At 43.2% G+C, this 22,536-nt stretch overlaps 1 protein-coding gene across 1 annotated transcript; it reads right to left on the minus strand.

Moving 5' to 3' along the window:
- Positions 1 to 2,357: 2,357 nt before the first annotated feature.
- On the minus strand, positions 2,358 to 5,874 carry LOC147455087 (ABC transporter G family member STR-like). Its single transcript, XM_086515195.1, has 4 exons — positions 5,129 to 5,874; positions 4,860 to 5,039; positions 4,203 to 4,471; positions 2,358 to 4,116 (listed from the first exon to the last, which is right to left on the minus strand). Exons 1-4 carry the CDS (start codon positions 5,687 to 5,689, stop codon positions 2,553 to 2,555), a joined length of 2,574 nt encoding a protein of 857 aa, XP_086371321.1. The 5' UTR covers positions 5,690 to 5,874; the 3' UTR covers positions 2,358 to 2,552.
- Between the last annotated feature and the right edge of the window lie 16,662 nt (positions 5,875 to 22,536).

A 22,536-nucleotide genomic window follows, 5' to 3' on the forward strand; every position in this document is an offset into this window, starting at 1 on the left:
AGTTCTCGCGAAGTGTTTCGAGTTTTAGGCCCTCAACAAAGCTCTGATACCAGGTGTTAGGTGGGCTATGGTGGATGGTGGTCTGTAGGTGCCATGACAAGATGCAGCAAAACGCGAGAGAGAGAGAGAGAGAGAGAGAGAGAGAGAGAGAGAGAGAGAGAGAGAGAGAGAGAGAGAGAGAGAGAGAGAGAGAGAGAGAGAGAACTCGACACTGCAGTATAATCACTCTATTATTGATGTATATTATGCTTTGTAAAGCTTACAACATATATAAAGCAAAATTTGCCATGCACAATTCATCTTTAAGAGAATCTTATGTGCATGCCTTATGAGGCTTGTTCCTATGGGCTTGGAAATCTAACAATCGTGTGGTGCAGTGCAAAGAGATGAAATCTTGAGAGCAAGAGAGTGTTCATGACGTACAAAGAAAACCTTATCTGCTTATTTTTTGTAATAAAAATTGTGTGTTCAAAACTTTACAAAGTTTCCTTTTATACCCCCGCTAAGGGTCTTATATGTACAAGGATTAAAACTGCTTAAAAAATAAGTGACCTATCCGGGCAAATTGTCTAATTTTGATACAGCTTCGAAGCCCATAGCCCCGAGTTTTGCATAAATAAAAAGTGAACAAAGATCTAATGATTTTCTAGTGGAAAAAATTACAATCACTTTCCTTAGCTGAACCTACCTATTCTACAGAACTTCTAGCAGGTTCTAAACCACATGTGGCCACCTCTCTTGCCTTCGGTTTTTCATGCTCTGGCACTAGAAAGTGCAAGGGTCTCTTCTTGACAAATGACATAGTCTTCTATTTTGAATGGGGGAGTTTTCAAAACTATGGTTGCACCATCGAATTTCTACCCTGTGCCACCCCCTTTGTGACCACCTCTTCCACTTTCACCTATGTTTAGCACTAGCCCATATGCCTACCTCTATTATCCACCTTTGGGTCGTGCACCAAATCAACCCATGGACTTCAAGGATCGTGGATCTACAATAAAGTTTTTCACGTTTTTTGGATTGAAAGATTCAAAGAAAGCTTTGCAGTTCCTTCAACAATTCGACAATATTTATGCACTAGGGAACTACACAAAAAACAAAATCTCTCAAGCAGATGCTTTTCTCAAACACAATGCTATGCAATGGTGGAATTCTATAGCTACAAAGCCTCACCCTCCAAGGACTTAACAAAGCTTTGAGAATATTTTTGTGCAAAGTTACATGCACTCCTTGTTTGAAGTACAACTTCTAGTGGAAGATGGGGAACTTGAAAATGCTAGTCACCGAAAGCTACAATTATAGTTTTCAAACATCTACCTTCTAGTCTCTTTCTTCAAGCTCATAAACTTGGGGGACCACTATGAGCACTACACCATGGGACTGCCGTCACCACTTCAGGAATATTGTCTATCCAAACAAGTCTCGACTATCCAAGAGCTGTTGGACCATGCTGGGGTTGGCTACAAACTCATGAAGGGAGGATTGGAATTTACAATTGATGACCAACTGGCGACAATTTCCTGCCAATGAGAAACTCTACAATAAGAGGGAAGACGCTTCAAATGTTTCTACATGGGGTACACTTCTTACATTTTTTCCACAAAGGTGATAAACCTCTAAAGCAACCTCCCGCCAAGAAGGGCAAAACCTCCATGGGACTTGTTCCAAATATTCATTCCATTTTCGTACCCAATGCTTCTAAAGAATTAAGTAGAGCGTACGGAAAGATCCGTGGCCACAAGGCACTTATCTTCTTTGATCCAAGAGCCACCGACACTTTCATCCACCTAGAGTTCCTCAAGCACATGGACTTTGAGTATGATCAGTTTGCTGGAGGCATTGAGGTCGAGCTAGCTACATGAGATATTAGCATAGTTGTCCCGCTTATTGTTGCCCTTCTTGTTACCGTTCAAGGGTACCATGTCAAGGCAAACTTTCACAATATAAAGTAAGGGAACTGTGATGCTCTATAGTTGTCCTTCAAGTTTGACTTGTTATCACACAACAAGATCTTATTTTTCAGTTTCCTCATAAAAGGGATTTAGGCAGTGGTCAAGCAATGATGCATAGTTGCCTCATGCATGGTGACAAGTGCATTACTTATTTGTCTTATATGCAACTATGCAAAGCCTTTTGTAACTATGCTGATTTTGGCATAGTTGTATCAGTAACAACTTACTTATTGATAATGACCTTCCATGACCACATCCTTACTAAATGCCAAAGTGGGACATGAAGAAAGGCAGCCAATATGTGTGTGTGAGAGAGAGAGAGAGAGAGAGAGAGAGAGAGAGAGAGAGAGAAGGGTGGGGTGGGGTATTACTCTAGGAGAGCTTGTATTCTTGCATACATTTCATTCTATAAGTTGAGGAAAGTCCTTAAAAAAACTTAACACCTGTGTGACACTAAATGTGTTACCATGATGTCACATGAGGTGGAGATACAAGCACTTTGAAGGAGGTGGAGATGCAAGCACTTGAGGCTTCACATCATGGAGAAGCTTAAACTGAATTGCCAGGGCAGAAATGGATACTGTCTCTATACTATGGCAGCTACTTGCGTTGATTCTTGGAGTAGAAACGCAGGATTATATAGAAGAGAAGGCGGTAGAAGACACCCCAAGCCAAGAGAATAAGCATATCTAAGAGAATGTTCTCTTGGTTGATGTCCATAGTCTTCAGTATGTCTTCTCCGATTGTGACGCAGCCTTCGGGCCTAGTGACACCCTCTGCCTGCACAACCTGCCCAAGAGGGCCTGCTAAAGGCAAGGATGAATTACTATAGCAAAACCCATCATGAGGGTGGAATTGATTTATCAACAGAGCCTCAAAGGGATACTTAATGGTTGACATGTAGTGTAACCATATCCAGCCAGGAGGAATGTGAGTTCTTTTCAGAAAAAAACCACAGCTAAGGAAAAAGAGTGCGGTTGCTGCGATTACCATGGAGTACCCTGTGATGAAATTAGGAACGACTGCCGATATAAAGACCACAAAAGAGTGTGTTGTGATCAGAGACACGTAGAGAATGATCCAAAACACCCACCATTCTCCGCGCAGCTTCAGAATGAAGAATGTCAGCACTGTGAACGTCATCGCCTGAATTGCAAAGAAGGGTAGGTAGACAAGAAGATTAGCAATTGTATACGAGGAGGCCCTGTATGCATTGTGTGACGTCTCCCGTATGTAGATGTAGCGCTCTTGTATGAATGCCGGAACTGCGTCATTAGAGGAGAAAAATAGCAGACACACAGCAAATATGAAGAAATTGAGAAGATTGTTCGCCGCTGCCAAGTTGTTCTCTCCGTTCAAGTGCTTGAATAGAGTGGAGAGCATGAGGCCCATCACAATAAAGACTATCTCTCTAGAGAGAAAGAGTTCTGGTGTACGGACAATGTTGAGCATGTTGCGCCACATTAAAACATAAACTTCACGGAGCCAGGGGTTTGCGAACTTGGGTCCATGGGAAAGAGAGAGACTCTCTGTTTCGGAAGGCAGAGAATAGGACCCAATGTCTGCCTCAGCATCAGCCTCGATTGGAAACTCAAACTCACTTGGTGTGGGTGGATAGACAGGAGGGTTATGATGTGGAGTGGGGCCAATTGGTGTGCGTCCTGGAGTAGCGGTCATCAAGGGGGGTGCCCAATTAGGTCGACCGGGAGTACCCCGAACAGACTCCACTACTTCATTGTATAGCCACACCGAAAAATTCCTGTAGAAGCTTGAAGCGAGCCGTGGATCTCGAAAGTTATTGAGAGGAGTGCGACGATCGAGCGAGTTATCGAAGTTTTCCTCTTCTTCATCTTCATAGAAAACAATGGTATCAGTAGCCCCATGAGATGGAACTGCAGCATTGCCAAAATCCTGCCCATGCCAATTCAGGGGGGTACGCCTATTCAGGGGAGTGCGTCTAACAGGGGTTTTCATGGCCTCTGTAGGCTTCTTGCCATAGCGTTGAAACTGCACCAAAGGATCTAAACCGACAGTAGACTCATCATATTCCTTGATGACATCTAGCAAATACTCAATACCATTCTCTCCCTCGGGCACCTCCCGGCCGAATTCTCCCAAGTAGTTTTCTAGCTCAAATGGCGGACCTAAATATATCAGCCTTCCCCTGCCACAATACAATAGAGCAATGATTGCATCCCAATCATATCATAGCATTTGATAATCTTCATGCAATTACAAATAGTGGCACACCTTGCTAAGATAACCATAGTATTCAGGAGCTCCTGTATTCTGTAGGACGGTTGATGGATCGTCATGACGACAATACTTCCTGCTTTTGCAATGTCTTTCACCTTTTCAACCACGGTGAACGCGCTTGTTGAGTCCAGTCCTGATGTTGGTTCATCCAAGAAAAGCAAGGATGGCCCATGAATGATGTCCACTCCAATTGAGACTCTCCTTCTTTCTCCGCCAGAGACACCTCTTGTTCCCTCATCTCCAATGTATGTATGTGTTGCACTCTGCAATGCATTCACATTCAAATTCAGTTAAATGACCCAAAAAACTCTATATACGTTGTATCTGCAAATGGAACATTAACAATTTGGAATCATGACAACTAGTATGTCCTGATGTCCACTCAATGCATGCGTTCAACATTAATTTTAGACTAGGGAATCCAACTTTTGCAAGAAATGGACCATCCAATGACAACAACAACAACAACAACAGCAACAACAATCAACCACCTCATCGAGAGGAAATCAACGATCTCATATAGATCTTTTGTCTGGCAAGAGTCGGTTTCTTGACTATAGTAATTGCAAGTACAGACCTGACAAAATCAAGTAGCACGTACAATCCCAAGCAGCCCTTTGCACACAAGAACTCAGTCAGAAGAGAGAGAACCTGCAAACCCAATTGCTCCAACAGCTGATATGCTCGTTCTCTCTTCTGCAGCCGTGACATGCTTGGAGGTAGACGCACCTCTGCAGCAAACATCAAGGTCTCGAGCACAGTAAGCATGGGGAAGAGCTGATCATCTTGCATGACATAAGATGATAACTTCTTCATTTGGCTGGTGGAAACCTGCAATGCAGAGACCAATGGGCTTAAATCTGGTGATTGGATTCTAGATGCGATAAAAGAATCGATGGTCGGATAAGATAAGCAATGACCTGTTTCCCCTCCACACTGACACTACCATGCAAGCTTCCCTTTGCAATGCGACCAGCAAGTGCGTCGAGAAAAGTCGACTTGCCAGCGCCGCTAGGCCCAAGAACAGCCGTCACTTGGCTCCTCAGTGCTTGACCTGTAATCTCACTCAAGAGGTTCACTTGCCTGCCTACCCATTTGCCATCTTTTTTCACTTTCTTGGTGACCGCATAAGAGAGGTCCCAAAATTCAAGCCCCATTCCAGGCTTGCCCTGTGGTGCATGCGTTTGGTTGTATTCAAACATGCTTGGCAACCGATTCTTCTCAGTAATCATGGTCCCCAACGTCTGCAAGTTCCTCTCATCATTCTCATGCTCAAAATTAGGTTGCGGCTGGGGACGGCGAAAATCATAACCAGTGCCATCTTCATGCGCAGAGTAGTTGCTATGATGGCCATCTTGATACAAGTAGCTGTGCTGAGGATTTACAGGATGCTGTGCATGATGGCGTATGTACGGCTCCACGTGATGTAGCCCCTCTGGTCCTGGATATGAATTATGCGTATAACTTTGAGTGAACGACATGGTGCCGAAAGCTTCCCTTTCACTGATGTAGGAAATTAGAGCTTATGCAAGCGGAGCTTGCAGCATATTGTATCATACAAAGAACTCCATTTCTGGCAGACTTCATGCAGGGTAAGATATCTAGCGACTCATTGCCGAGTTAAAAGTGCCCACGAAGTGTGTGTGTGTGTCGGGGAGAGGGAGAGGGCGCGCTCATAGCTGCTTGGCTCCCGCATTGCGGGAAGGGTCGCAAGGTTGTTTTGGAAGGAAAGGTAGCCCCCTTCTACGACCTGACAAGAAGGAAGCGTCCAAGAAAGGGCTGCAATCGAGAGATCGCCGTTGCGCTGCAGAAGAGAGTAGTGTGGAGAGGGCGAAGCAATCAAAGCCTCAGAGCACTCCCCAATGCAGGGTCCAAGCGTGATTCCAAAATTGCTGGAACATTATTTTTTTAATTATTCCAAAATTGCTGCATCTAACGTCTAATCTAATCTAACTATTATAATGGAGAGAAAGGGTCGAGGAAAGTGCCACGTATGTGATGGAGGCAGCTCAATGTGAAAATTTCTAACTCTTATGATTGGGAAAAAACAGTTTATTGTTGTAGACATGTCACATGAAACAGCATGCATGGAGAGACGGCGTTTGCAGCCTGCAGGACATATGTCAGAGGAGGAGGCCTCTTCAAGCAAGGCTTGCTGATCTCTCTCTCTCTCTCTCTCTCTCTCTCTTTGCATTGCGCCTTACGTGTTGCTTATTTTTCCCCCTTCACACATGGTTGTTTGCTCTAAAAGACCATCTGTCCCACCTCTACGTTAACCACCTATTGTGCCGCCCTCCATTGCATCAGCTTCATGCTGCCCCATCAGGCCGTCTTGCCCAAAGTCTATGTTGCATCATGCGGCCTCACAATTGTGCCGCAAATTAGCTTACAATTTAGCCGTAAATAGGCACTTGCAAAGAGGAAACGATGACTGAAAAATTCAGCTCACAAATGACCCTCAAACCTGCCTGTAAACCTGCCAATGTGAGAGCTAAGCTCGATCACAAACTATGGCGAGTAAACTCCAGCCACTATCCCACAAAAGCATACACAAAGCAAAAGCTCAAGACACTTGCTGTGTCGTGATCGGTATGCAAGCCAAAACACCGTAGAAGATGTCCTGAACTGTAAATGGCAACACCTGTGGGAGTACTAGATTCAACTTGTAGTAGCTGGGAATCAAAACTGGAAGCTCCAAATGGCCGAGAGCTGTGAATAAGATATCGTCAGATAATCTTACTGTTTCTCAATACCTTGTCTTCATGTCATAGGACGGACTTGGATTGAAGTACTTCTTGATCTTCAATTTTTAGAGGGTCTGCAACTATTGCTTCTTTTGATGATGGTGCTCCTTTGTAAGGCTTATGTAGGTTCTCATGGAAAACATTGTGCATGAGCCAATGGTTGGGCAACTCCAATTGATAAGCCATCTCATTAACTGGCTTAAGAATTTTAAGGACCATAGTATCTTTTTGCTACTTTAGCATCATACTCTTGGTGGTTCGTAGGACTCTTAGTATGCCTCAGATGAGCCTTGAGATCAACTTTAGCAAGACCCAATCATTTTCCTTAAAGGCTAAGGCTCTTCTATGCTTATTAGTAGCAGCCCTTTTGGCCTGTCCTGTGAGATGGAGATAACCCCTTTAATCTTTGGAAAAGACTCTTGTAGGTCTCGGCTATATTCTTCAGTATTGAATATCTTCCCATGTACTTTAAGTATACACTACAAGAGGCTATTCATATTAGCGACGCTCACACAGCGACGCTCAATTTTTTTTTTCCCGACGTCGCTATGAGCGTCGCAAATTTACAAGTAAATTTGCGACGCTCATAGCGACGCCGGCTGGGCTAAAAAAAATAACAGAGAGCGCCCAAAAACTCAGATCTCAGATCTGAGTTTTTCGGCGCCCTCAAACAAGGAGCAGGTAACGCTCTCCCTCTCTCTCTCTCTCTCTCTCTCTCTCTCTCTTTCTTCTCCACACACACACACACACACACACACACACACACACGAGGAGAGGAAGGAGAGCCAGGTATGCTCCTTCCCTCTCCTCACTCTCATGTTCCCTTCCCCTCTTTCTCTCCCCCTCTCTCTCTCTCTCTCTCACACACACACACACACACACACACACACACATACACAGTGTTTTTGAGAGAGAGAGAGAGAGAGAGAGAGAGAGAGAGAGAGAGAGAGAGAAAGAGTACAAACATAAACAAAAACGCACACACACATACATAAACAAAGAATGCACACACACATTGAGAGAGGAAAAGAGAGAGAGAGCATGCATAAACAAAAAACGCACACACACATACATAAACAAAGAATGCACACACACATTGAGAGAGGAAAAGAGAGAGAGAGCATGCATAAACAAAAAACGCACACATTGAGAGAGGAAAAGAGAGAGAGAACATGCATAAACAAAAAACGCACACATTGAGAGAGGAAAAGAGAGAGAAAACATGCATAAACTAAAAAACGCACACACATTGAGAGAGAAAGAGAGAGAAACTAATTTAACGTCGTAGTAAACTAATTAAAATTAAAAGTCCTAAAGATCTAGCCGACGAGGAGTTGAACTCAAGACCTATTATTCAAGAGGGAAATGGCATAACCAATCTATCATACTTGGCATGGGTGATAGAAAGGTTATACCATTTATCTCTTTTTATTGGCACACACATCCACACACGCGCACACACACAAGAAGAAGAGAGTTATAACGTCGTAGGAAACTATCCTAAAAGACGTTAAAGATTAGGTTAGATGTAGACTTACGTTAAATTAGATTAGATTTAGGTTTATTTTTAGTTAGATTTACTTTTATTTACGCTAGATTTAGATTTACGTTATATTAGATTAGATTTAGGTCTCCATAGACTGCGATGCCTGCATGAAGCGGGTGAAGAAAGCCCTCAATGGAATATAGGGTATTGCTGCCTTCACTCATGGTGGGCTCCGTCGATCCAAAAGTACTGGTGAAATGTCTTCAGAAGATAAGGAAGAAGGTGGATCTTCAGGGCGGCAAGAGTCACTACATCCCCGACAATGACCATCTAGACAACCTCTAGTCATTCAACAACAACTTCAAAGTTAGTAACAACTTTGAAGTTGCTGTTGAATGACTAGAGGTTGTCTAGATGGTCATTGTCGAGCAAGAACGGTCCAAAGGGCCAATTGCTGTCGTCAGATGTGGATGGAGATGAGGCAGCGTCACCGCCGGAAGTTAACTCTCACATCTTTAGTGATGAGAATGCCAACTCTTGCCGAGTTATGTGAAAAATTATGTGTTAAATCAGTTTTAAGGTTCTTATAATCCCTGTTAGTTTAATTCTTTGTTTTTAATATAACATAATTTACGTTAGATTTAGATTTATGTTATATTAGATTAGCTAGACTTAGGTTTATTTAGGTTTACCCACACACACACACACACACACACACACACACACACACACACACACACAAGAAGAAGAGAGTTTTAACGTCGTAGGAAACTATCCCAAAAGACGTTAAAGATTAGGTTAGATGTAGACTTACGTTAAATTAGATTTAGGTTTATTTTTAGTTAGATTTACGTTTATTTACGTTAGATCGAGTCCACGCAAGAATTACTTACGGTTTAGGGTTTAGAGTTAGACGAACAGTGAAAAGATCTACTGTGAAAAGATGTTAAGATGCTGTGAAGTGCTACAGCTAGAGAAGAGGCAAAGGGGTTTTGTCCACTACATGCAGTATCATGTAGACGTGGGTCTGTAGATTTCTTGTACCCACAAATATAGGTATTGACCTATAAAGACGAGATTATAACCCAGTGGTTCTGATCTCCGTGCACCTCTAGACCGAGGTGTGCGGGGATTGGACATGACTAGAGAATGTGAGGTAGAGAGAGAGAGAGAGAGAGAGAGAGAGAGAGAGAGAGAGAGAGAGAGAGAGAGAGAGAGAGATAAGACGAAGAATGCCAATAGAATATTAAATTTGTTGTCCAGGTTATAAGATTTTTATCCTCATTATGAGTAGTGACGAGGATGTGGGACCGTCCAACCGAAACACCTATCTCTCAACGAGGGTCTTATGTCCTTGTAATCAATGCAAGCATGATGTGCGACGGACAAGACATGTTTCTTTGCAGCACGTTCGCGAATTTAGCGAGTTCGATCCATCTATTATAGATCGAGTTGTTGCCAATTATAACTCGTCGGACTCTGACGCTGGCCAACAAGCAGCAATCTTGCAACCCAATAGACGTGTTCGCAGGCGCTTTGGTCAAGCAGCATATGTGAGGCCACAAGATGTAGCCTCTGACAGCTCGGGGGATGATCATGCAGAGCACATTCCCAACGAGGCAATGTTTGAGCCCGAGATTGATGAAATGATCGAGACGATCATGGATTCAGAAAGGCTTATCTATGATGATATGAAAAGTGAAGCCGATACGCCATTGTATAATGGAGCACGTATGTCTAAATTGAAAGCACTCCTGGTTCTTCTCAACATGCAGGCAAAGTTTGGATGGAGTGACACTAGCGTCACAGCGCTTTTCAGGTGATCTATTACAATTAGTTTACTTTAATAAAACTCTAAATGTATAATGATCTGATAGATTTTTACACGACTGTATCGTATTTTTATGTTGTGTAGATTGCTTAAAGAGCACATACTACCAGCTGACAATGTGATGCCAGATTTCCGAGATGAAGCAAGAAAGATTTTGCGAAACTTGGGGATGGATTACAATTCTATCCACGCTTGTCCTAATGACTGCATTCTTTTCAGAGGGGAATACATAGACATGGAGAAGTGTCCGAAATGTGATTCCGAAAGATATCGAGTAGATCTCCACGGGACAAAAATTCCACAAAAGGTTTTGCGACATTTTCCTCTGCTTCCTCGCATCAAGCATTTCTTCAAGTGTAAGTCCATGGCCGCCCTATCATCATGGCATGAGGAGAATAAATCTTCGGATGGTGTGCTACGAATTCCTGCAGATTGCGCAGCCTGGAAACATATAGATGAAACATGGTCGGATTTTTCCAGGGAAGCTCAAAATTTGCGCTTAGGCCTGGCTATGGATGGCGTAAATCCATTTGGTCAAAGATCAACATCTCACAGTGTATGGCCCGTTGTCATCGTCAACTACAACATTCCCCCGTGGTTGACTACGAAGAAGGGGCACCTATGGCTAAGCTTGATTGTGCCAGGGCGATATAAAGTGGAGAATATGGATGTGTATCTTCGTCCACTATTGGGAGAGCTACAACAATTGTGGATTGGCATAGAGGTGGTGGATATGAGCCGACACACAGGACGACGGAATGCTTTGATCAGAGGCATTCTAATGTGGACCATGCATGACTATCCCGGGCTAACAGAATGCTCAGGTGATCTATTGACACTCCTCACTCAGACACTGTAAATCTTGTTTTTTCCCATAGTTGATCTATTATCATGTGTATACATGCAGGGCTTCAAACAAGTGGATACAGAGCATGTGTCACATGTGGACCTAGACTGAATACACGTAGGACACCCTCACTGAAGAAGCAAATCTACGAAGGTCATCAAGCGTATCTTCCAGAGAATCATGTGTTACGCGACGGCTTTTTGGGAAGAGAGCCACCAAGGATGTCTGCACAAGCATGGTTAGAGCAGAAGGAGATGTGCGATGACGGATTGCCTCCAGGGATGAAGAGACTATCTCTATGGTACGAGTTACCATACTGGCCCCGACTCATGATCAATCACTTGCTCGATCCAATGCACATATTCAAGAATGTGGGTAATCTACTATGGGACCATCTGACCGGCAAGAAAGATACTTTGGGAGCTAGAGTTGACCTTAGAAATGTGGATCGTATGGAGCAATATTGGCCGCAAACAGCGTCTCATGGATCGATAAAACTCGCTAAAGCACCATGGATTTTCACAGGAGCCCAAGAACGCAAAGTAAAAGAGACCATTCGATCTTTGTGGACCCCCACTGGCGTAATGCACTCGCTCCGAACGTGTTTTAGTAAAGAAGGAAAGCTTACCGGTTTGAAGTCACACGATTGGCATAAAATGTGTCATGTACGTTCATAGTGGACTTTAATATCATTGTATAAAATGTGGACTTTAATATCATTGCTGCACATACTTTACAGTTTATTTTACCGGTTGCCATTGAGGGATGTTTGTCTCTCGACATCCGTAACACAATCTACAAACTTGCAAAGCTGGTGCAATGGATCTCACAAAAGGAGATCAACGTAGACTCCATACCATTCGCCAAACTAAATGCTGCGGAGCTTGTGTGCATGTTTGAGAAACATTTTCCTACTACCATGCTAACCATTCAGGTGCATCTTCTTGTTCACATAGTTGATGAGGTGGAAATAGCTGGCACAATTCATTCCAGATGGATGTTCTTCTTAGAACGTTTCATGAAAACGCTTAAGGGATATGTGCGTCAAAAGGCACGTCCGGAGGGTAGCATGGCAGAAGGTTGGTTGGTATCAGAGTCCCTAGTGTACATTGGAGAGTGGCTAGACGGATTTGATAAAGCCTGGGACACGCTATGGCGAACCATAGATGATGAGCGCATATCTGAGATTGTCATGTGCAATCTCGGTTGATCTAGAGGCTAAAATCAACCGATTTTGCATGCTTCACAATCCAGTGATGCAAAAGTGGATTTCACAATATGAGGATGCAAAGCAAGAGCGACAAAGGGCACGAATCGAGTGGAGACGGGGAAGACGACCACTGATGCACTATCCGACGGTTCTGGAGAGCCTACCAACATTCATGAGCTTAAGATGGTTGCACAACCAATTGAAAAGCTCACAACAATGCGGTGACGAAGTGGTTGAGGAAGAGTGGGAGTACTCTCGGGGTTGCGCGACCAAGGTAAGTTTGCAATGTACGACTAGCTAGTAACTTTATTTCTAAACGTTTGAACGGCCACTCATAATCTTTGTTCGTTGTAGTATAAGTTATACACAACAGCATGGTGTAAAGGTCGACATTTTAGGGTGGAACGGATCGACAAAAAGCGTTTTACTCAAGATTGTGGAATCATGGCAAAATTTGAACAGTCTAGTCGACGACGTTCCTCTGATGCAGATCCTGTGGTGGCGGAACTCACTTACTTCGGCACGCTACAAGAGATTTTGAGGATCGATTACAGAGGATTTTTTGTCGACTTGTTCGACGTGCAATGGTTCAAGATAATCATGGAGGGTCGCAACGCTACTGTGCGTAGAGGAGAGTCTGGTTTTCTTGAGGTGGATTCTACTAAGAAATGGACTGACCTAAGAGACACTTTCGTACTACTCGAGCATTGTGAACAAGTAAGTATGTAAATAGTTAACATCCCCCTTTTACAAGTTATGTGCTTGAAAGCTCTCATGTAAGTTATGTGGCTCTGGCAGGTAATATTTCATCCTACAAAGTCTACATCAAACTAGTGGTACGTCATAGAGGTAGCCCCTCGTAGTGCAAGGACGTATGAAGGCTACCATGTGCCAATCACAACGGCATCAATGGAGGAGATCAGAGAAGATGCTCAATTAGAAGCCGCTGCGGTGGTGCCAGACGAGCATCAAGATGCTACTACTCTATATGGGGTGCATGCAGAGGAGCTACAAAATGAAACAGAGGATATGTGTTTAAACGGAGAGCTCTATATAGATATAGGAAGTTATGCTGAGTTATGCGAGGATGAGAGAGAGATCTCTTAAAGCCACAAATATTGTATTTGAACAATTTTGCTCCGTGTTGTAAAAGCTCTGGCTCTCTAAGTACCTTCCATGGTGTATAACGCTCTTTTCTACTCGCGCTCACATCTTTTGATTGAAAATTCTGAGTTTTCGACTTGCCCCTTCTATCACTCAATTCATTGCGTCATTGTATTTATATGCGTCATTACGTCATTGTATTTAGTGGTCTTTGCATCATTGTCTACTCTATTCATTCAATATTAAGTTTAAATATTCGTGTGTTTAATGCAGGTATGGATGATGAGGAGTTTCTTTCTTCTTTGTCACCGCAGCAGAGACAGTGGTACGTGGAGCGTCATCGCTTTGGCGCATCATCGCGCGTTCCTACTCCATCCGCATCTCCCTCTCTTTCGGAGCATTCGGCGCGCTCCGAAGCTTCGGTGTCGACGAGATGATCTTCACACTCGTCTAGACACTGGCGCTCTAGTGGTGGCGGTGGCGGTTGTTGTGGGGATTCCGCCGCCGATGCCTCCACAACGCCTCGTGTTCGACGAGGCTCTTTACCCTCCCCTTCTTTGCCCGCCCCCACACCAGCCACAACATCGCCATCTACGCCAGGTTTTGCGCGGCTGACTGTTCCTAGCAGCTACACACCTCTACCTACTCCGCCAGGAGCCACCCCACTCGACACTCCTCGCTTCGGGGCCCAGACACCGGTGGAGACACCTGACGTCCGTACCCCCATCGACACGCTGCTAGAGACCCCTGCCGGGACACCCAGGTTCACGCGTCACCGGCCAGAGGGCTGTCCTTACTCCGTCGACTTCAGCGGCGGCATCATCATGGATGATGACGACAAGAAGGTGATCTCGCGCATGCGTGGTCTTTGCTCTCAGCTGTTTAGACACTACAGACTAAACAAATGGAGTGAATTACCAAGTGATTAAAGGCCAGAGTCATCAGCATACTTCATGATGAGTTTCTCGTTCCAACACGGGATCAGCGCTTCAATGAAGACTTGATGAAGATTCGAATGCGCGAATACTGCAAACACAAGCGTTCCGAAGTGCAAAAAGCAATCAAGCATGGGTGGAACATGCCAGATTGGTTGGCCAAAGAAGATTGGAAGAATGCAAAGAAAGCAGCGCGCGAGAATCCCGACAAGTGGAAGCAACAAAAGGATGCAGCCAGAGCGCGAGTAGAGGCAAGGAGCTCGCACCACTTGGGGAGCGGTGGATGGGCATCATTTGAGGCCGATTTTGTAAGTGTTTTTGCATTGCTCTTTATGTTCGATATTTTAGGGTTTATGAGTTTTTTAATTCTAACATAATGAAATCTTTGTATGTTTTGACAGTGGTCGATGACAGGACGTGATCCCACACCGTACGAGCGCGAGTACGCAGGCAGGAAGGGCTTAAATGCCCTAATGGACATTCTCAGTTCTCGCGGCGGCATGGTTAGTATTAGGGTTTACTCTTTTCTATTTTTTGTATTGTTTTATAAATGTCGTTATATGTTTATACTTACTGAAAGCTGTCTTATTGTCTTTTTTTGCAGAATCCGACAGATACGCCGCTTGGACGCGATGAGACGTCTGACTAGATGACGTCAGTTTAGCCATAGCTAGATAGCATTAGTTTAGGGTGTCTCATAGCTTATGTATCATGAGACGGATTTTATACGTCTTTTTGAACCATGTATATTATTACATTTGTCACCGCAGTTCATTTTGCCAATCAATTCTTTATGCCTATATTGATGTTATACAATTGTCATTATTACATTTTCCAATCAATTCATTTTGCCTATGATGTGTACAATTGTCAATTTTACGCTTGTCAATTTTGCAAACAATGCGTCTTGTGGGTGACTATTTTGGGTCTATTATCTACCCTTGCACTTTTTTTAAAAAGTGAATCAAGTACAATATGTTGAATGCCCTGCCACCAAAATTTTTTTCTCTTGGGCGTCGCTATTTATGGCTCTGGAGCGTCGCTATAAGCGTCGCTATAGACTTTTGTGTAAACGTCGCTATAACTGTCGCTATGAGCGTCTCTATATAGCGATGCATATAGCGATGCCTATAGCGTCGCATATAGCGACGCTATTAGCGACGCCGGGGGTTATAAAAACCCAGTGTATTTTCGTCGCTAACAGCATCACAAGAGCACACAACCTCTTGTAGTGGTAGTAAGGGGTCTTTGGATCTTCCCTCTTTAACTTTGAAGGTGCTTTCTCCATAGAAGTATGTACAATGTCATTGTACGCATACTCTATAAGAGGTAGGTACTTCTATCACTGAGAACATTGATCTACTTCCATGACATAGGATTTTAGTAGATTCAAGAATCGATTAGTTATTTCACTTTGGTCATCCGTTTGTGGATGATAGGCCTAAAGAGAAATTTAATCTACTTCTTAGATTCCAAAAGAGACCCTTCTAGAAAATACTGGTCATTCTTTGTCCGATAGTATCGATCTTGGCAAGCCATGATACTTGAAAATTTGAGATCTGAAGAGGTTTCCGTTTGATGTGCCTTAATAGTCCTTTTGAGGGGCATAGAGTGTGTTTTCTTGCTAAGCATGTCGACTAAAAGAATCCAAGTCACTTCCCTCGATCAAATTTCAACTTTTGGTATACCATGCATTTTGAAACATACTCTTGTATGTTTACTTTTCATGATAGACCAATAAAAATACATTTCTACTCCTCGAAGAGTAGACTATGGAATCCCTCTTTGAATCGCATAAGGAGAAGTATGGGATTCATACACAACTTTCTTATTGTATGGGTGATTAACACATAGCCTATTGCCATTTGGAAGATAACCGTCCCTCAAGGTGAATGGTTCTTTTTTCTTCCCTAATGCAAAGGCTGTAATTACACACTTAAAGTCTCGGTTAGTAGCATACTCATCTATCATAAAAGATAGATCATTGTGAGTTGCTATAGACACCACATTTACCCTTGGTCGTTGTGAAAGTGCATCGACCACTTGATTGTGCTTGTTAGCAATGTGTGCAATATGAAATTTAAATTCAAAAGAAAATTTTTCCACCTCATTTTTTTGTCGGAGAGTTTGGTTTGCGTCATGAAGTTCTTGAGGATTTGTGATCCATTTGTAGGATGAATGGAGTCCCCGAAAGATAGTGTTTCCATGTGTTTAGGGCATATAGAAAAGCTAGTAGCTCTTTTATGTATTTTCCCAATACTCACTTATCGAAGTCGAGTCTTAGACTCTCATATGCTATGGCATGCCCTTCTTGAAGCAAAAATAGCTCTAAGGTAATCACCACAAGCATCACATTGTACCTCAAATGGCTTTGAGAGATCTAGTAGTGGTAGCACACGTTGAGAGATAAGCTTCTCAAAAGCTTCTTGCACTTTTGCAGTCCATGAATACTTAACGTTATTTTTTTGTTAAGTCATGTAATGGGCCTGCTATTAGCGAGAATTTTTTCTATGAAGCATCTATAGTATGCACACATACCTATAAAGCTTCATAGCTCCTGTAGATTCCTTGGATTAGGCCCTCCTTTTATTATCTCTAACTTTGTTGGATCCATACGAGTGCCATCTTTAGAGATAATGTGACCTAAATATTGAATCTCTTGTAGAAAAAATTCACTGTTCTTTTGATTAATGAAAACCTTATTCTCTCTCACAACTTGAAAGATTACCTGGAGGTGTTGCTTGTACTCCTCAAGAGAATTTGAATGGCCTGAAGATTTTTGTCCATCATGAGTTTGAATGCGTCTGAAGCATTCGTCATGCCAAAACTTGTAAATGATCAAATAGATCTTCTACCCACGGCACGGGAAATCTATTTTTGATAGTAATCTTATTTAGTGCTCTATAGTCGACACACATATGATATGTGTCGTTTTTCTTTTGCACTAAAAGCAATGGTGAACAAAATGGAGAGGAGCTAGACCTCACCATCCCTTTTTCCACCAATTCATGCACTTGCCTCATGATCTCCTCTTGTTGAGTTTGTGAAACTCGATAAGGAGGCTTGCTAGGCAATGAGCTTCCTGGTAGGAGCTTAGCTGCATGGTCATCATCCCTCATTTTAGAGGTAGCTCACTAGGGATGTCATCAATGAAAACATCTTGGGATCCATTTAGGAAATTAGACAACTGTAATTCCTCTTGATTCCATTTATTGCAAGGATATGGTGTTCCCTGATTCATTAGCATCTATGTACATGCTCTCTTCCCTTTAGATGAAGTAGATTCTCCTTTTAGGGAACTTCATGTTGGAAGCCATGCGGTTAAACCATGGTGCCCCAACGATAATATTCTCATGTTTGAGAGGGGAGATGAAGAAATCCTTTTTTTCCACATAGCTTTGGACATGAAGCCTTAATTTTCCAATTAAGGAAGTAACTGAGACATCTTGTCCCTTAATAGCTCCATTGGCTTTCAATGCATCTCCCATATTGTGGGCTTGTATGCCTAGCTTAGTGGTCAACTCCATGGATATGAAGTGGTGAGTCGAACTAGGTCAAACAAAATAAAGGCATCATGCTCTTGCATCTTTCCCCAAGCATAGGAAAGGAGAAACCTTGGCAATGAGCATCTTCTTTTGGAGCTTCAAACATAGAGGCTCTAGAAGTCTCATTGCGGGCAATTATCTTGGGACAAGGACGATAAACATGGCCTTACTCCCCACACTTACAAATGTTGTGTTCCTTACGAAAAGCTTCTAGCTCTTTAGGAGAGAGTTTATATTTACCTTTGTAAACTCCCTTCTTCTTGGACCAATTGTTGTTTTTGTTGTTGGAATAGCCTTGGTAAGAATTTTTGGGCATTGGTTTTCCTCTTGGCATCGCTTTTGTCTTTATTTTCCATGGGCTTGACATTCCATCTAGCCCCTTGTTGGAAATTTGATGCACAAAGCAACCATAGTGTAGTGGATTACTTTGGTGATAGAATTAGTCCGTCGAGAGTTGACATACTCGGTCATCTCTTTATGTAATCCCGCATTGAATTTTTGCTTTTGCTTGGCAAAGTCTATCTTTTGAAAGATGGTAGCCTTGAGATGTAAATCCCAAAACTTGTCCACATATTTGTGGATAGACTCAGGAGAGAGAAGCTTTAAACTTGAACATTTGGGTAAGCACTTTGTCCTTTGCATCACTTGCAAGAAATTACTTTATGATGGAAACTCGTAGGGTTTTCCATGTCTTTGGGGATTTGTCGTTGCCACAAAGGCTAGCCCACCATTGATGAGCCGATATTTGGAAGTGCATAGCTACATGGCATAGCTTGGAGGACTCCGTGAAGCCCTCGTCTCCAAAGGCCGCATCAGATTGTTGGATGAAGGCCAATACTTTGTCGATAGCACAAAAGGTGCCATCATAGGTAAAAAAAGAGATACTCTTTCCTCCCTCTTTGAACTTCTTGACCTTTTGTTACCTTCACCATGCAGGGTAAGATTTGCGATGTCCTCCCCCTCTTGTATTCTCTAGGAGAATAGCCATAGCTTTTGTCGAAAGAGGAGGAAGGTGAAGAATTAGAAGAAGAGGGTGACCTATTTCTTCATGTTTTCTTCCTTTGCTTCCTCTCTTCCCTTTCGGAGTGACAAAGAGAAGGACTATGGGTTGACCATTTCCTCTTGGGAGGAGTTGTCAATCGTCTAGACCGCCGTCTTCATGGAGCCACATCTTTTGAGGAACTTAGGGGGTCATTACTTTCTCGTTCTTTGGATTCCTCCTCTTGTATGGGAGAGAGTTTTCTTTTGGGGGTCTCATCAAGAGGCCTCCTAAGCTCTCTCTCCTTGATCTTGGAGAGGAAAGGAAAACCCATAAGCACGAAGTTGTTGAGTAACTTTGGCTTGCAAAGCGGGGTTGCCCATATCTTGTTGCAACCTAGTGACAAGATAATTAACAAACATGGGGGCATCATCATTAGCACCTTCATCTGCAAAATCAAAGTTATCAATGTTCATTCAACTCTCTTGGTTATTTAATTCAACTTATATGTTTACTTAGTGCATTCTTTGGCAATTTCAAAACCTTAGTTGCTACTCCTCTTAGCCTTTGAAAATAGGCACTTAAGTATCTACACCCACGGCTCGAATTGGTTAATTATAGATGTTTGCGGGTTGCCGTGATGGACATCCATAGCATAGCTCTCACGCATCAACATAAAATATCAATACAAGGGAAGCGACCAGGATGAGGCATGGAAACTCACTAGGGTGTCATTCCTAATGAAGTGAACTTGATGAGATGTAACTACTAACTCTGCAAGAAAATCATACGCATTAAAGCCAAGTAATCTGCTTATGTCCTTCTACACAGCTCTACAGTCATCACGCCCGTTTACTATGCAAATAATGTCAGATTCGTACGAAACGTGAAAGGGAGCTACAGGGGACTATTTAGAATCTATCCTATCACTGTCAAAGCATTCTGGAGAGGTACAAAGATCGCGATCGTTCATCCCAAAGTCAGCAAAAACAGTGAACAGGTGATCCTAAAGGGTCGTTTTAGGGTTCCTAAAGCCTCTCCTAGGGTCAAAACAACATAAAATGTGCATATAAGCACTCAAAACAACGATTTAAGGTCTCAAACTTGTAGTTGAACACCTACACCGAATCTTGAATGATTACACTTGAATAGAAGAGCAAAGTAAGAGGAACACAATGCAATAAACAAATCTAAATTTGGATTACCGTAGCCACAATAGCAAAGATTACAAGTTGGAGCAAGATAGAGCTCTCAAACATACACTGTCTTCTTAAACTTTTGATAAAAGAAGATAATGTTCAAACTTACAAAACTGACCTTTATAGTTTAGGTCTTTACAAATGGCTTGTTCGGCCAAAAATTCCTAAACTTCTAACTGGATCTCCATCATACAATTGCTCCCAGAAAAATAATCATAAATTCTTTTACAAGTTCTCGGCTTAGAGATGCTCTCTTACAAAATAATTTTACAAGGGTTTCCTACTAAAATGTGACTCCTTCTCTGGAAACCACAGCTTCGTCCGCCAAACACTCCCCCCTTCCTTATCCTTGCACATCCTCGTGCATGTTCAGAGCTTTGGTCGTTGATGGGGCTCCAAAGAGGCAAGTTTTGCTGAAAAGCTTTGATTGCGGAGTACAGCCTCCAGGTCTTCTTGGTACTGTCTGAAAGAGTTTTCACTTACTGTGTGCTGGTATGCTATGTAGCGTGCCTTGAGATCCTCCGCCATAGGATGAAAGATCCTTGAGTCGATTTTGAAGAAACCTGACGAAGGCCTCTTCAAACGTCAGCAAGTAATGTGAAGGAAGGTACATTAATCTTGAGTACATTGCCATCAGAATATGTCGTGGCGGAAAATCTTGGATATTCCAGCAGATCCCTCTATGCCCTTCCAGGAACAGATTCCACGGATGATCGTCGCCTTCAGTGTCTTTGAACACGTGGATGTAGGTGACGATCATCCAGGCTATCTTTACCAGCATCTGACAGGCTACGTCGGGGACATCCCGCAGCAAAGTGATGGTTGAATTGAGAGTGTTCACTACATATGCTATTGTAGGAGGGTTTTGCGCTGTCAAGACTGGGTAGTTGAGTTTTTGCCGCCTTGAGCCTTTCCATGTGGCAAACTCCTTCCATGTGTGTCTTCTAGGGACTAGGCAAAAAGTAGGATCTATTTGAATGTGTTGAGGAGCGTTGTGGTAGTTGGTTAGATCCTGTGGACGCTTGTCTAGCCACTTCTACCTCCACTTTGGGTGGTCGTCTATGAGTACCCGTGCTTCTTCAGCTGTCAGTGCTACACCTTCATAATCCCCGTCTCTGTTTCGTGGCAGGGTCGGCCGCATCTTCTCCTTCCATAGGATTGCTTCGTGGAATATCAAGGGAAAAGGTAGGTACTCATGGCCAAACCCCTCCACCTGCTCTTCTGGCTATAAGAACGCCAGGGCCACTGACTCCATTATCTTCTTTTTGTATATCATGTAATCTTTTGCTGGTTCCTCTGGCATGTCCTTGATGGTCTGAGTTAGCTCATCTCCTATCTCCAGATTTGCCTCTGCTAATCCTTGCTCTTGTTCTCCTTGGTGTGATGTTTCAAGCAAGTCAGGCATTCCTTGTCCTGGAAGCAGTTGCGGCTGCACTTGGGCTTCCTCTGTTCTGATTTGCGGTTGAGAACTCAATGCTTCTTTTTCTTTCAGCAATGTGTCACTAATCTTCTTCTGAGTCTCTAACTTGGCCCTTGCTTGTGCGAGTTGCTGTTCCAGCTCTTTTACTTTTTGCTCGTTGGCCGCCGTCTGGGCCATCATTCCCGAGAGGAGCAACTGTCTTTGAAGTTTTTCTTGATCTAGCTCCTCTTTTAGTGCCGCTAGGGTGTTCTCTGCTGCAGCATTGTCTGATGTGGAGACCAATGCTCCAGCAGGTTCCTGGTTCTTCAGCAATGTGGTAAGCGTGCTTTTTACTGTGTTGTATGAGCTTGTCACTCTTTGGAACCGTGCACCTTTGTACTCAAGCTGCTCCGTTGCTTTCTTTACCCTTGCTGTCAAATCTTGGAATTCCTTTTCCTTGAATGTCAACTCCGTCCTGACATCCACGAGATTTCTGATCAGAGACTGAGCCTATTGTCGCTCAATGTCTCTTTCCTTTGTTGTGAGCTCCAGTTGTGCCCGCAGGCTCTCTAACTCCTCTTGCCCAGATTTTTGCATGTGTTGAGCCTCCTGTACTAGCCTTTCCTTTTCTTCTAGCACCATGTGCTGGCATCGGAACTGTGTTTCTAGATCTTGCAAGGTTTTCCTGTAGTCAAAATCAGCCATAGCCTGACAGGCTTCTTGGTATCCTATTGCTTCCGTATGAGGCATAGACTCTTTTTGTGAGGATGAAGGAGGAGGAGGACGAGGTGATTTTTGGGTTGATGGAGAAGGAGGAGGAGGAGGTGATTTCGGCGAGGGAGGAGGTGGTGATTTCTCCACTTCTTGTACGTGCCTCTTCTTTGGTGCATCTTCCCTTTGCTGTGAAACAAACGCGTCCGTTTTTCTTTTCTTTAAAAGATTAATTATTCTTAAGCGAGTCAATTCTGCCGCCTGTCGTGCTTCCACATTTCTCTCTCTTTGAGCTTTCTTTAGTTGCTCTGCTTGGTTTGTGTCTTCAGCCACATCTT

The sequence above is a fragment of the Adiantum capillus-veneris genome, chromosome 6 (genome assembly GCF_014529385.1).
Source record: "Adiantum capillus-veneris isolate H3 chromosome 6, ASM1452938v2, whole genome shotgun sequence".
NCBI lineage: Eukaryota > Viridiplantae > Streptophyta > Polypodiopsida > Polypodiales > Pteridaceae > Adiantum > Adiantum capillus-veneris.

What these genes read in the sequence shown, in the direction of transcription:
- LOC147455087 (XM_086515195.1), bottom strand. Translation starts at nt 5,689, where the DNA reads ATGTCGTTCACTCAAAGTTATACGCATAATTCATATCCAGGACCAGAG. An exon ending in TCAGTGTGGAGGGGAAACAG is followed by an intron (nt 5,040 to 5,128) that starts GTCATTGCTTAT and finishes TCTGCATTGCAG; the next exon opens with GTTTCCACCAGCCAAATGAA. An exon ending in TGGAGCAATTGGGTTTGCAG is followed by an intron (nt 4,472 to 4,859) that starts GTTCTCTCTCTT and finishes AATGCATTGCAG; the next exon opens with AGTGCAACACATACATACAT.